Consider the following 14,311-nt stretch of genomic DNA (forward strand, 5'->3'; position numbering starts at 1 on the left):
GTGAAGAAATGGAGCTTGTGATCTCGTTCTATGAAACATTACGAGTTGTGCGAGCCTGTGGCGGATCTCACAGGCGGCTGTTTGGAGGCTATTGATTGTTTCTGTGTGTGATGCAGGGAAACACAGTGTGTTTTAAGGATTGAGGAAGATGCATTAGAAGAGATTACTGCTCTCTGTTTTCAGAAGAAATGCCTGTTTAAGTCTTGTACCTGCTTTTGTCTTCTATGGACAGAGCCTATCAATCACACGGTCAGTATAATATTAGTTATGACTTGTAAAAAGTAAATAACGATCAGTTAATAATCTAGATTGTTGCATATTTAATTTCGTTTCAAGTTTTCTTCTTTCTTGCAGCTCTTGACTCTTCTGCAGAGGAACCTGTGTCATTTTATAACCTAAAATCCTGCTGAGGAAAAAAACCCTCGAGGCGTTTAATGTTGTACAGGCGTTACTGTGTGAAACTGCATTAGGGCAGTTTAATTCTCCATGGAGCGATTTTAATACTGATTTTATGATAGATCCTGACTCAGCCTGTGCTGGAGGGGATGAGATCATTTTCCCATCACTGATCTCATGTTTTTATCTTCTGGGTTTTGACCTGTGAGACAGCTTGACCTCCTCTCCACAAACATAATGTCGACTTTTAGCTGCAGTCATTTTAAACTCTCCAAAAATAATCTGGTGCATTTTCATAATACAGAGAGGTTAAACCTTGGACTTTGTCCCTTTTTATTAATTCAAATTGAATAATTTTTGATGACTCCTCTTGGTCTCTCTCTGAATGAAATCATTTCCATTAAAGCATATTTGTCCTCAGAAAATATGCCCCCTTCACACTGAAAGGAAAAGCTGTCAAGTGAAAGGACACAGAATAAAACGCTTTCGCCCACAGCTAAAGGAGCTGATGTTGAAGTATAATTTTGCCATTAAAACAAGATTGAAAACATAATTTTTGCCGCATTACAGTTTTTCAGAATACCTAATTTTCAAGAATCTTGACTCAGAAATGCTTCTACTGTATTTATGCTTCTTATCGGATTCCTGCTAAATGAAAAATATTCCTTATTTACTCTCAAGACTAAAAATATCACAATTTAATGTGGCTTTATAGTGCGTCTTATCCTATTTAGCTTTTGGCTTCATAACTTTAGGTCATTCTCTTGAACGCTCTTTTTAAAACATTGATCCCAGCATCTGTTTTCAGTCCCAAAGCGAAATGACACAGTGGACGACACGGCGGTGAACATCATGGAGCATTTACTGATTTCCTTCAGTGACCAAAACTCGCTAATAAATAATAGACATATATTCACCTGGTGGTCGCATGATTTCACTGCTGGATGGATGATCCACTCTTCATTAGCAGGTTTGTCATGTGATGTTAAAACACAAAGATGGTGTAAAACAATAATTTAAGTCACCTGTTCCAGCTCCCCTTTTAGGTTTAATATAAGAAACCACATTTTCAAGACCCTGCAGACATCCGGCTGGTAACCAACGTCAGCAGACTGTCTGGTTTTTTTTGCCTGTTTTTGTGTTTGTTATGCAGACAGGACAGTAAGAGGGAGAAGGATGGCATGAAGCACAAAGGTCGGCTGGACAGGAGTTGAACTGGGAATTAGCTGCTTAAACCATTTGCATTTATGTGGTACATACCCCAACGTCTTGGCTCAGGTCGCCCCCCCGATATGTTCTTGGTTTTAAATTATGTTAAGAAACCAAATCGAAATCTCACGCCAGCACCATTTCAACACAAAACCTACATTCTAGCAAAATCCAATGTCTGCCAAACGCCACAATGCCAAATAACAAACTTTAAGATTTTGACGTCAACGTCCTACCAAAATTTCCAACGAACTTCTGGCTGCACGTTGATGTCTGGTGCCTGTTTGGAACAGCAGCTGTACAAGTAGTTTGCTCAGATAAAATAAAGCTAGCGCAGTTATGATTTAGATCGGGAGCCAATGGGCCAAATAAAAAATAAAGCCAGTGCCAGCAGGAGGTACTTTAGACTTCCCGTTTGTGGTGTATTCAGTGTCTAAGCATTTTGCAACTGTAAAAAAAAAGCGGTCTAGGGGGGAAAAAAAAAGAGGCATTAATAGATGTTTCTGTCAGAAATATTGGCGTTTATGGGAGCCGTGTGTGTGAATGTGAGACACATAGATGATGATCTAAGGCCACTACATACAGAGGTATTCTATGTCCGTCTGTGGGTGTGTCTGTAGTCGGCATGGCTCTGATCTGACTTAAGGGGCAACACTCATGTATAAATAACTGGGGCTGTTGGACCACGTGGGTCGGTGAGTAAGGGGTCTCTGCCCCTCTCCCTCATTCTCACATGCTGTCGCTCACTCCCTCTCTCTTCCCTCCACTCTCGCTCTGTCTGTAATCACCTATTCTTGGAGCTTTTTTCCAATTGCCTCATCGGAAAACCATGCGGAGAGGGATGGCCGATCTACAGTGATTGAACAGTTCTGCTCGCAATTTAACTCCATCTGATAGGGGTTAGGCAGGCCTCACACACAATGTTCCTCTGTAGCCGGGGCTGCCTCCGCAGAGGTGTGTCCGTTCAAGTACAAATTCAGGATTAAGGCTGAAAAAAAAAAAAAAGACAGCAAAATTTGGAAAACTGAAATGGTTGTGGTAAATATTGTTGGAGGCGTAACGAAAGGACAGTTGTTTTTTTTTTTTATCTATTTATTCATTAACTTTTTTACAGAAAATATCTTGAAGCAGATGCTCTGACTCAAGTTGAACTGGCTCATTGTTGATGAACTTAAGCATGTTTGGTTTAGCTTCCTGCTGAGTGGAGAGATTGATGTTATCATTGGGTTTCAACTTGTGGCAGGTCATCCAGTATTAATGTAGATTGGAGCTCCTCACAAAAATAAACCTCAATACAGATGTGCCAAAGATTTGTCTTAGATCATTTACAAACTGTCTTGCGGGCCACATGTTGTGGTCACAATTCTTCGAGCAGTAAAAGGTCAGACATCGTTACCAAATATGTTGGTATTTCGGTAAATATACTGTAGCGGGGATGGACAGTGCGGAGTTAAAAATGAAAGGAGAAGCCGCTGGATCTTCTGAGATAACAGTTCAGGGAAATGCTTTATAGCCGATGCTCCTCTGTGGATAACGTTTGATGGGTGTGGTGACATGAGATATTGGCGTGGTCTTGGGGAGCAGTTTTCTGGTAGTCTTTGTGACCCTGATCGCTTAATTATAGGATAATGTAATTTTGTGGTGAGGCATACGGAGATGTATTTCAAAGTATGTCTGGAATTGGAAAATTCCACACGTGTTTCTGGATGAATTCCAGGCCTTTTTTTTTTTTTTTTCCCCCTCTCTCTTCTCCCAGAGCTTGTGGCCTTGATTCTGATCCTCCTCCACTTGTTACACGTAGATTTTTGAGTCTGTTATGATTCTGGGTTGTAACGTGATGAAACGCAGTCTAATAAATTTGTTGATGCACCTTTTCAGACAATCTCCCCTCCGAGAATATGGTTCAACAGGCAGCCTAAGATTTTCTCTCTGGGCTTTAAAATGAGAAATGTTACATGCTGAAGTGCGACACTTTAAACATTTATTTTCGCGATATTAACAAGACACTGTGGATGACAATGTCGGTTAGTGGGTGATTCAGACTGCAGACCTTCTATAGCCACCAGGGAAAAGCATTTCTGTCCGCACACTGCATTACTGTAAACTCTTAGTCTTGTCAAATAATATTTTACACCTGATAAAATGTTGCATTAACCTTGAGCCTCGGCTTCTCCCTGTATGAACCTCTTCACACTGATTGTACAGGTGCCGTGCACAGATTTGTTCCGATGCTGTAGAAGTCACATTTAAAGTCACTTTCCTGTTTGGTTGTCACTTTAAGCTTTATGGTGAGATATGATGATGAAAGTCTCTTTTAAAATGAGAAGTCTAATTACAGTCACAGTTTCTTCCCCATCTCTTACTCCATGTGCTGAACTATGAGACAGAAATACCATAGAAATAACCTCAGATGCAGCTGTGGAAAACTGTTCAGGGGTCAAGTTGCCCGCAGGTTTTGGTTAAGGATCAATTTTCATGCCTGTTTCCAAACCTCAGTCACTAGTGGGTAAACTGGAAAATGACCCCATCTTAGCCTCCGCCTCACCCTGGAGAGTGGAAACTGTCCTTCCTCAGGCCAAAGCACGGGTTTGGATTGAAAATGGAAAAGGGGAAGTTTGAATTTTCCTTGCTGTCTCTGTCAAAAGAAGGAAGATGGTTTTTTTTTTTTTTTTTGTTTGTTTTTTGTTTTTTGTTTTTTTTTTTTAAATCTACCACTGACTGGATTGCCAGTGGCAGAGGGTTACTAAAATTCATTCCTGTTTTTAGAAACACAGTAGATATTGTGATATGTTTTCCTTTGGCTGCTTTTTTTGCTCCCAAACCTTCAATAAAAAGGAATCTACTATAAAAAGGATTTGGAGCTCTTTTTATTATTATCATGAATCATAAATCGTTCAGTTCTTATCTTTTGATCGCTTTTTACTATTTGCTTTCTCAGGATTGAGATCGAGGACTCAGAGGCCGTGGGCATCTCCAATATCATCTCCAATCTGATCACCATGTTCCCTCGGAGTATTTTAACAGCACTGCCTAGTGATCTCTTCACCTCCTTCATCAACTGCCTCACGTTGCTGACCTGTTCGTTCGGACGCAGCGCTGCGCTGGAGGAGGTGGTGAGTAATTCTTCACTGCGTCATGTGTCACACTTAGATATGTTGTTGAGGTGGTGATGTTTTTTTTGTGTGGCCAGATCACAAGCTCTGGGGGAAAAATGTGAAGTCTGTCATGTTTACAGCTTCATAAACATAATCTACAACAGTTTGGGGGTGTTCGTTAGTGTAGCAGTGAATCTCGCATCACATGTATGTTAACTTTACGAAGCTTTTAAATGTAACGCTAAACCTTTTTGTCTAAAATGGTAATAAATTAGTCGAGGTGCTAGAAGACAGGTACGATTTTTATAGAAGAAGAAGAAATACATTTATTGACTGAACCTTTTTAAAAGTATTCAAGGAAAAGTACTCGGAAACTTCACTTCAGAAACCGTTTGTTTCAGTCGCAGATCAAATAGAGCTGTATTGTCAGCGCTAACAGTTCTCGATTTCCCATTACAGATAAAATCAGATTATCCAAATTTCTGCTCTCCAAACCTTTTGGCTTGTGACTCCTTAAATCGACCAGTAAAGTTTTTTTTGGGGAGGTTTCCCGAAGATTTCTTTTCACCCTGTGAAGCATCTGGTAGACTGGTTTAGTCTGATCTCAAATTTAATCCTGTGGAGTGTTGATCGCTGACTTTACAACATTTGATTCCTCAGACCTTTAAAATGTCCTACAGTGAGACCAGGCGACTCATCAGCTGGTGATGTTCACGTGTTCATTTATAACATGGTCATATTCGATAGGAGGCAGCGATCCACAGGATGTAGTATCCAGGTCATCGTGTGTTGGAGGGCAAATATGCCAAAAACTCACCTCCACTGAGAAGATCTAATGTTTATCTTTGCATTTTGGAACATCTTCGTACTTTTAGGCTGTGAATTGAGAAATAATGAAAATGTTTGATATGAGTTGTATCTCATTAGTTTTTGCGTTTTTATTGCAGTTCAGGGAAATTCTCTTATGTCCAACTAAATCTCTTTTTCAGTCCATGTCTGTAATGACAACAATTCCCAAAGCTGATGACATTAATCATTGATGTTGTTTTGTTGGCGTCCATGTGCTCATTTCCCTCAGCTGGATAAGGACGATATGGTTTATATGGAGGCTTACGACAAACTGCTGGAGTCCTGGCTCACGCTCGTCCAGGACGAAGAGCATTTTCCTCGCGGTTGCTTTGTGCAGCCGGCGATCCAGGTCTTCAACTCGTATATCCAGTGTCACTTGGCTGCTCCTGATGGCACACGCAACCTGGTGAGGCACTGTTTTTTTTTTTTTTTTTTTTTTTCTTCCTGCTTTCACTGTTGATAATACCAGCCTCAACTTCCTGAATGTTTCACTTTATTTTACATACACTGCAAAGAGGGATTCATGTGATCCCAGTTCTGCGCTTGTCTGTTAACGAGTATTTATACTTTCTTTATTTTATCAATGCTGTCAGTCATTCCCCTCCTCCTGACAGGCTAACTTACTTTTTCTTTGTCCTTGCAATTCAGTCAGTGAACGGCATATCGTCTCATGAAGAGGAGGAAATCAATGAGCTGCAGGAAGACGACAGGGAGCTGTTCTCAGACCAGCTGTCGAGCATCGGCATGCTGGGCCGAGTGGCTGCTGACCACTGTATCCCCCTGCTCACCAGGTCAGTCAATCTAACTATGTTTGAGCTTTTACTAAAATCAATTCAGTTTCCATCTCTCGGGATTTGATGGGATCTCGGCCATTGGGCTCGCTATCCACACCGACCTTTGTCTTTTGACCCCCGCAGCCTGCTGGAGGACCGGGTGACACGGCTTCACGGTCAGCTCCAGAGGACGCAGCAGCACCTTATGGCCTCATCTGACCTCGGATCAGTTGACCGCAAAGTTCTGGACGACCTCTATGAGGACATCCACTGGCTCATACTGGTCTCAGGTCAGCAGCAGGAACAACCTGTTTGTGAGAGTCTAGTGTGACGTGTTTGGGGGTTGTCAGATCTGGAGACTTGCGCTATACAAATGTCATTCAGTTTTGAAGGAGGACCTGATGTTCCCTTTGGATGTTAATGTTTTTGATTGCACTCCCTTTTTTCTCTACCTTGTTTCTTTCCTCTCGTCTTTTGTTATTTCATCACGTTTGCTATTGTATAATTATAGGTATAGTATCTTTAAACTTTGTGACAATGCTGATCATTGACAACATAAAGAAAACGTAGTAACTGAAAGAAAAAAGGAATATATTGTATTTATGCACTCATATGTATCTCATATGTACACATTTAGAATAGATTTGTACTCTAGTCTAACAATTTCTACGACGGTTTGATGGAGTTCAAAAACAAACGTGCACACATCACTGAACGTAGCTGATCAAAAGCCTCCTGATTTTCTAATATAGCTGAATATGGAGTTTTATTGCGTTTAGAAATGAGATTTCCACTGCAGCCTATTCCACTTTATTAGTGAACAAAACAGAGGAACTGAGCTCCACCCGTTTCTGTGGCTTCAAGTTATTGAAATATTGTCAAAATCAGCATAATTAAAGCAGTTCTGTTGTGATTCCTCACTATTAATTTACCATCTGCATTGGGTGGGTCAGTCAACCAACAGGAGACGCCTTTAAAGCTGAAATGAGTATTATTGAGTTTTTTTTTTTTTCTTTTAGGGCTTCATGATGGAGTCCAAAAAAAAAAACAAAAAACATTAGAACAGACTTTATGTTGGACTGCCATAAACTTTGATACATAACCGGAAAGTTGAGCTTTAATTAAGTTTTAATGAAACAATGAAAAGTGTGAATTTCTTGAAGTGCAACTTCATGTGTTCTGCACAGTCCAAAGTCGAGAAATGTAGTATAATACCTTGAAAATATTAAAAAGTTGGCAGGTAGAAATAAAGTTAGCATTTTTGCTTGACTTTTGAATTTATGAAATCAATCAAATTTGTTGCCAATACATTTTCCCTCACTCGACGAATTGGATACATACTCTGATGATCGAATGTTTTTGTTTTAAAGAAGATGGAAAAAAAAAAGAATTTATTCTTACTTGTGTAACCTGCCCTCTGTATCGTTGTGTGCTCTCTGCAGGGTACCTATTAGCAGATGACCCTCAGGGTGAAACTCCGTTGATCCCCTCGGAGGTGATGGAGTTCTCCATCAAACACTCGACTGAGGTGGACATCAACACGACGCTGCAGATCCTCGGCTCACCGGGGGAGAAGGCCTCATCCATACCGGGCTGCAACCGCACAGACTCTGTCATCAGGTGAGATGGAAATTAGACTGGATTCTGGCTCTGCTCGATTTCAGGTATTCATTTTTTGCAGTTAGAGCTTCAATGACCTCAATAATAATGTGCACTTGATATTTGTAAGATGTGCGTCTGCATGTTATTGACAGTCCAGAGAGTTGGGTCCTATTTTCCTTTTCTTTTCATCTCAATCTATTTTCAAAAGGCATCGCTCCAAAGACAACAACAGAATAAGAGATATTGAATATTGTGTGCTGGTAATTTGATTTGCAAATTTTTATAGAGTCAAGTAGAAACATAACAGCTGTAATGAATGAAACTGAACTGTGGATAAAGCTTTTGTTTTGTTTTGCTATTTAATGACCTGTAGGCTCATATTGTTCTGGCTGTTTTTGTTTTGCTGCAAAGGATTCGTGAGCCTTTAAGTAACTATTTTGTTTGTTGAAGAGTTTTCAGACTGTCAGAAGTACGAACATAATAAGAAACAGGGGTTGTGCTGTGAAGGTCTGCTGTTTGAATTTATGTAACAGAAGAGTTGTCGAGCGTAGCATCTGTGCCTCGGACAAACTGGAGGTGATGACACGTCTTTGTGACCAGCAGCGCTTGTGTTGTCGTGACAATTTGTCTCACCTAACCGGATGGATCCCCATAAAACTCTCCCAGAATAGACTTTTCTTGCTGTCCAAGGCTGCTCGTTCTTCCGAGTGTTGTCACATTTATTGTCCCATAAAGCTGAAGGTGGTTTAGTCCCCTTCACGTTCACACCCAAGCGCCATGTGAATCTGCAGCCAGTAAAGCAAATCAACAAACGCCCTCTCACTGAACTTAAAGGCAAACTTGCAAAAAACAAAAAGGGCATAAAACCATACTGGCTTACACAAATGGTGTAGTTTCTTTGTTTCATTTCTAACCTCAGAGGGACAACTGTATTCAGACATTCAAATACTTCCGGAGCATAAATAGTAATTACCTCCATCAATTAATAATTTGTCATTTTTACTTTCATAAATCTATCAATCATTTCATGAAATAACAGGAAACAAATTAAAAATGGACTATCACAGCTTCCCAAATCACAAGCAGATTGCTGTCACACCTCAAATATATAAAACCAAGAAATGGCTTAAGTCTTCATTTTTAGAGAGTGCTTGTTGGTGTCTAAATGATTACGAGCATATGTCAATATTGTGTTAGATTTTTACAAATTTCCTGTGTTGATGCTTTCGGTGTTGAACAATGGATCCAGCCTGTGAACACGTGGAAATTGTGTAATTTCTTTGGTAAATTTGTGACATTTTGAGGCTGAAACATCAGTGTCTGGGAAATAATAGGGCAATAAATCAGAAATGAAAATAATCACTTGCTGCTGCCACAAGGAAAAGGTCAGATGGCAGCTGAGCTGGAGCTTGTCCACATTTCCCCCACACAGTTTCAGGTAACACCATAAATGTGGAGCCGGTTTTTCCTCTTGCAGCTAAAAAATGTATTTCTTTTTTCTTCTGCACCAGACTGAAAATGATGATATTGTATCTGCAGGCTGCAGAAGAAGTTGTAGATCAATAAGAATTATTGACTGGGCTCATATTTCTGCTTTTCTAAACTAATTTTTAGGCAGCTACCCTTTGTGAGAGCAGAAATATCTGTTCGTGATGACAGACTCTCCTGTTGCTGCACTGCACTGTGGTCTCATTTCTGCTGCTGTGGGATTAGAAATTGTTCTCCTACACAATAGACCTCTCCCCGTGTGGTCGTTGAACATCAGCACAAAATGATGCTCTAATAATACACCAGCAGATAATAAAACGCCCTCCACCACCCTGCCGCAGCGCACGGAGCGTATCTCCAGTTGCTGTTATTGGAGAGGATTTGTTTTTAACAACAATTAATTGTGCAGCATGACAGTATGTGGCTGTGGTGTCTGAAACCTTGTGCGGGTCACGGCTGTTGGCAGTCGCGCTGGATGCGTCTTTGTTTAAAGGCAATCATGTATGCATGCATGCAGATAATCACAGTGACGACAATAGACAGTTACAGCAGCCAGTGATATTGTTTGCTGAAGGTCATTGAGCCTCTGTTTTGTGTTGATTGCTCAGTGTGCGTGTCTGTGTGTGAGAGTGTGAGTGTGCCTGCATGCCTTTTGTCTTATCACATTTGTGGGTCCAATAGCTTTGTGTAGACTAAAATGCTGGACCCCTGCAGGTTTAAACGGCCGTCTGTGTTTGAGTTTGGGGTTTTTCATCGATGTTTAGGGGGCAAGAGAATGCGTCGTGTCAGAGACGGGTCCCCACAAAGATTGGTGCACAGGAACGTGCACGTGTGTGGAGGGGGATGACAGCAATGACAGAGGACTGCAGAGATGAGTAGCCAATGGCATTGGGTTTCCTAATAACAAGTGCCGACCCCGGCCCCGTAAATGTCAACATGGTTTTGTTTTCTGAAAACAATGTGAGACTGTGCACTGTCCTCGACTGAGGGGGACAGACCCATAAGCTGCTTTAAGCCCTCTGTCTCTCTGTCCTTTTATGTACTCTGTGTGGACTCGACTTTGTCTTTTGTCTTTAAGGCGCACAAAGGGCAACACAATGATGACTTTATATCACCGTTTGATTGACTCGTTTCTTGGAATCAATATCACAACTGGCGCATTTCCCTCCGTAGCAAAAAATAAATCTTGTTTTGAGATTCAATTCTGTAATTATTAATTTTCTTCTCTGTCGTCAAAGTGTCAGACAACCAAAAAGGCATTTTCATGATCGACCTGCTCCTCTTTCATTTGCGCTTGAGCTTCAAGCTGCAGTTTCTCCAGATGTCTTGATTTTTTTTTTTTATTTTTTTTTTTTGCCTGCAGCTGTGATCACAACGATCACACTCAGCATTTTATTCATGAATATGTGAACTCATTGTCATTGGCTGTCCTGATGGCATACTGAGCTCCTGAGCAGGAGGTTTGTAGGTCACGTCCTAACCAGTCTTGTCTCTCTCCTGCACTCTTCTTGCCTCAAAATGGCCCAAAAATCACTGGGCTTGGCTGTAATCTGCCTCCTAAAAGGGTTGAGTGGAGTTTAAAAATGGACATGGGTGGACCTGACTGGGTTGTTTTGATGATTTCCACATTTACTGACCTTTCCGTTGACCTCAGCTGTGCATCCTTTTTATTGTGATGCATATTTCATGTCCTCTTGAGCTCGTTATATTTTCATGACCTTTGTATAATTTTTTCTTTTTTTTTATTTCTGTGGAAGTTCAACCTTCTCTTCCAAATCCACATTGGTTATTTTTTTTTTTACTTACAGAGGGATGACCCTACACTGCAGAGCTTTAAAATAAAATAAATAAATAAATAAACATAATGACTGCTCACAGATTCAGCAGCTAACAAATTCAACTCACATCTCACAGGACTTGAATTATCTTAATGATTTGGTACCTGATACCAGAGGATGCCATCAGAGGTCAGAAGTCCAAACATCCTGAACAACCTTAAATTAGGTGGAGGTGGCCTCATTGTGTCTCACAGCTTTTGTTGTCTGAGCTCAACAGCTATACATGTTGTATTACAGTGCAAAGCTTCACATGAAAACGAATATGAAACAAACATTTTGCATTCAATAACACAATGCAGTAATCATCAGCAAGAGGCACCATGTTATACATCTACATATGAATGACTGCGTGGGCTTTAAATCCTGCTCTGGCTGTTATTTTCCTCTGTCTCAGGTTGCTGTCTGCAGTATTGCGGACTTCGGAGGTTGAGTCTCGGGCGACCAGAGCGAGTCTGACAGAGCTGCTGAGTCCGCAGATGGGAAAAGATATCGTGTGGTTCCTCAGACGCTGGGCCAAGACGTACCTGCTGGTGGATGAGAAGCTCTATGAGCAGGTTTAAGGCTTTCTTTAGCTTTGTTTGGATCGAAGCAGCACAGGCACCAACCCCAGTATTTTCTTTACCCAACAGGCACATATATTTCTGGAAGCACTTTAAGTCTCTATAGGCGCTGCAGCTAAAGATAGCTGTGTGTGTTCTGTGATAGCTGTCTGTTTTTTGTCTCGTGTGGACGGATTCTAATTAAAAACATAAAACCAGACGTGTCTCACCTTTCTTTGTGTGCCGCCTCAGATCAGCATGCCCCTGAGCACAGCGTTTGGTGCAGACACAGAGGGGGCCCAGTGGATTGTGGGATATCTTCTGGAGAAGGTGATCAACAACCTGTCTGTGTGGAGCTCAGAGGCGGAGTTGGCCAACGACACAGTGGAGCTGCTGGTGACGCTGGTGGAGAAGAGGGAGAGGTGAGCAGCAGTTAGCTAGATAATCAAAATTCAATTCTTCTTTTTGGGATAAATTGTTTAGATCGCAAAATGTTTGTGGTTCCAGCTCTTCAATGTAAACATCTGGTTTAATCTTTTCTAATTGTAAAATAAAATATCATTATAACTATATCATAAGCTTCAGAAGCACCAATTTGGACTTTTTGAAATCGCAATTGGCATTTGAACAATTAATTATTTAATTGAGCAAATGAACAACAGATGGATTGATAATGAAAATAATCCGCATTTATCGCTGTAGGGTAACAGTTTATGACAAGTGTTGTTATTTGAAGATGACGCCCATGATGAAACATCGATTAAAGATGTGAGCGACTCGTATGAGATGGATTAAAACGAAGCCTCAGGCAGAAATCTTCTCATTACAATGAAACAAAAACTGAAATAGCTTGAAGTTATTTTTCCTGCAATGCAGCCAATAATGTTTTCTTTTTGTTTGTTTGTTTTATTTTGAAATTAGATGAATGATTTTAAAAGGGGAAAGTAATTGCTTTGTTGATCTCTCTCTTTCTCTCTCTTTCTTCTTTATGTAGCACCAAATCATAACAAAGTTACATCAAGGCACTTTACATATGGAGCAGGTCTAGACCAAACTCTTTATAAAATTATTAAAAGAGGATCTCCAAATCCTCCTGTTTAAGAATTCACATGGCAGCAGTTTTATAAAAACCTCCTATCCACAAAATGTCACCTTTATCAAGGCTCTGTAGTAAAAGCATTATTACAGCTACAGTGGGAGAGAGACAGGAAGGTGGTGTAGCAGAGAGAGAGGAGGGATAGCAGGCAGTAAAGGGCGGCTGCTCAGACTTCAACAGGGCTGGTGCAATTAGGACTGAGCCTTAATGGTACGCTGAAAATGAAAGTGCACTGAAAGTTACAGGTTAGTTTTACTTAGAAGCGTAAGGTTATGTTTTTTTATTATTATTATTTATTTTATTTTTTTTTTTTAGGTATAACTTTATTAAATGTGGCTTGAAAATAGATCCTTTGTGTTCAAGTGCAAATCTTTTTGTTGTATTTTTAGTGATCACATTTAAACGCCCCACAGACACACTAATACACTCTGTCTCCCTGTGCAGGGCGAACATCGTGGTGCAGTGTGAGAGCTGGTGGAACTTGGCGAAGCAGTTTGCCAGTCGCAGTCCTCCTCTCCACCTGCTGTCCAGCTCCGTTCAGAGGTCCCTGATGAAGGCCTTGGTCCTCGGAGGCTTCGCACACATGGACTCCGACACCAAACAGCAATACTGGGCCGAGGTAACGTTAGCATCAGCGTACAGTCAATTATCTTTAAGACACTTTTGAGAACAAATGTGAAATTGTCTGGTTCCAACTCTTCAAATGTGAGAATTAAACAACGTGCTGACATTTAGCAGTAACACTTAGCTATGAAGGCGGGGAAGAGAAAAGCATCAAGGGACTGTAAATTTTATTTTGTGAAACCAGACTAATTACATTTTGTGTGTTCGAGGCTCCACACCTCCTCAGCGGCTGAATAGTTCTGGCAAACATCAGTCCTGTAAATGAAACAAAGTCCTTCAAACAGCAACGAAATATGATTCAAGATTAAAGTTTTCCAGACAGATTTTCTTTCTTTAGCTGCCTTTAAAAGTCTGTTTGTCTGTTGTAACTAGTCTTTTTTTTTTTTTTTTTTTTGATTGAGCTTGGGTAATGATTTAATGGCTGGGATCTGGAATAAGCAGGAAAGTTTCTAAAGTCGGAGGAGGAAAGAAAGCAGCAGTCAAACAATCAGACAGGTTGTAAACAAACTGCTTTATCCAACCATGAAGATTAAGTAAAGGAAAATGAACAACAGCTGTAAAATTTAGACTCAAACTGTTTGTTTACACACAAACTGTCTGGTTCACCTATGTCAGTCCTTCATCAACCGTCTCTGAGTCTTTGTTTCAAAACTGACTGACATGCCTTTGGTCCCGTCTCACTTTAATTTTTTTTAATTTTTTTTTTTTAGAAAAGTTTGATTCTGACTTCTCAAATTTACCTTTGATGTGAAATGTTCAGACCTGGTACAGAATTAAACTGACCATTTTGCCGCAGTCGCGC

The 14,311-nt window shown here is 40.6% G+C and overlaps 1 protein-coding gene across 1 annotated transcript in view; it reads left to right on the forward strand.

Annotated features, from left to right (window-relative positions):
- xpo4 (exportin 4) overlaps positions 1 to 14,311 on the forward strand; it is a 51,177-nt gene that overhangs the window by 30,582 nt on the left and 6,284 nt on the right. Inside the window, exons 9-16 of the mRNA XM_029530231.1 lie at positions 4,544 to 4,718; positions 5,779 to 5,955; positions 6,198 to 6,340; positions 6,467 to 6,612; positions 7,765 to 7,942; positions 11,645 to 11,804; positions 12,042 to 12,211; positions 13,330 to 13,504. Of these exons, the coding sequence (XP_029386091.1) occupies positions 4,544 to 4,718; positions 5,779 to 5,955; positions 6,198 to 6,340; positions 6,467 to 6,612; positions 7,765 to 7,942; positions 11,645 to 11,804; positions 12,042 to 12,211; positions 13,330 to 13,504 (1,324 nt within the window). The remainder of the gene's footprint in view (positions 1 to 4,543; positions 4,719 to 5,778; positions 5,956 to 6,197; positions 6,341 to 6,466; positions 6,613 to 7,764; positions 7,943 to 11,644; positions 11,805 to 12,041; positions 12,212 to 13,329; positions 13,505 to 14,311) is intronic.

Source organism: Echeneis naucrates, chromosome 21, assembly GCF_900963305.1.
Source record: "Echeneis naucrates chromosome 21, fEcheNa1.1, whole genome shotgun sequence".
In the NCBI taxonomy this organism is placed as follows: domain Eukaryota; kingdom Metazoa; phylum Chordata; class Actinopteri; order Carangiformes; family Echeneidae; genus Echeneis; species Echeneis naucrates.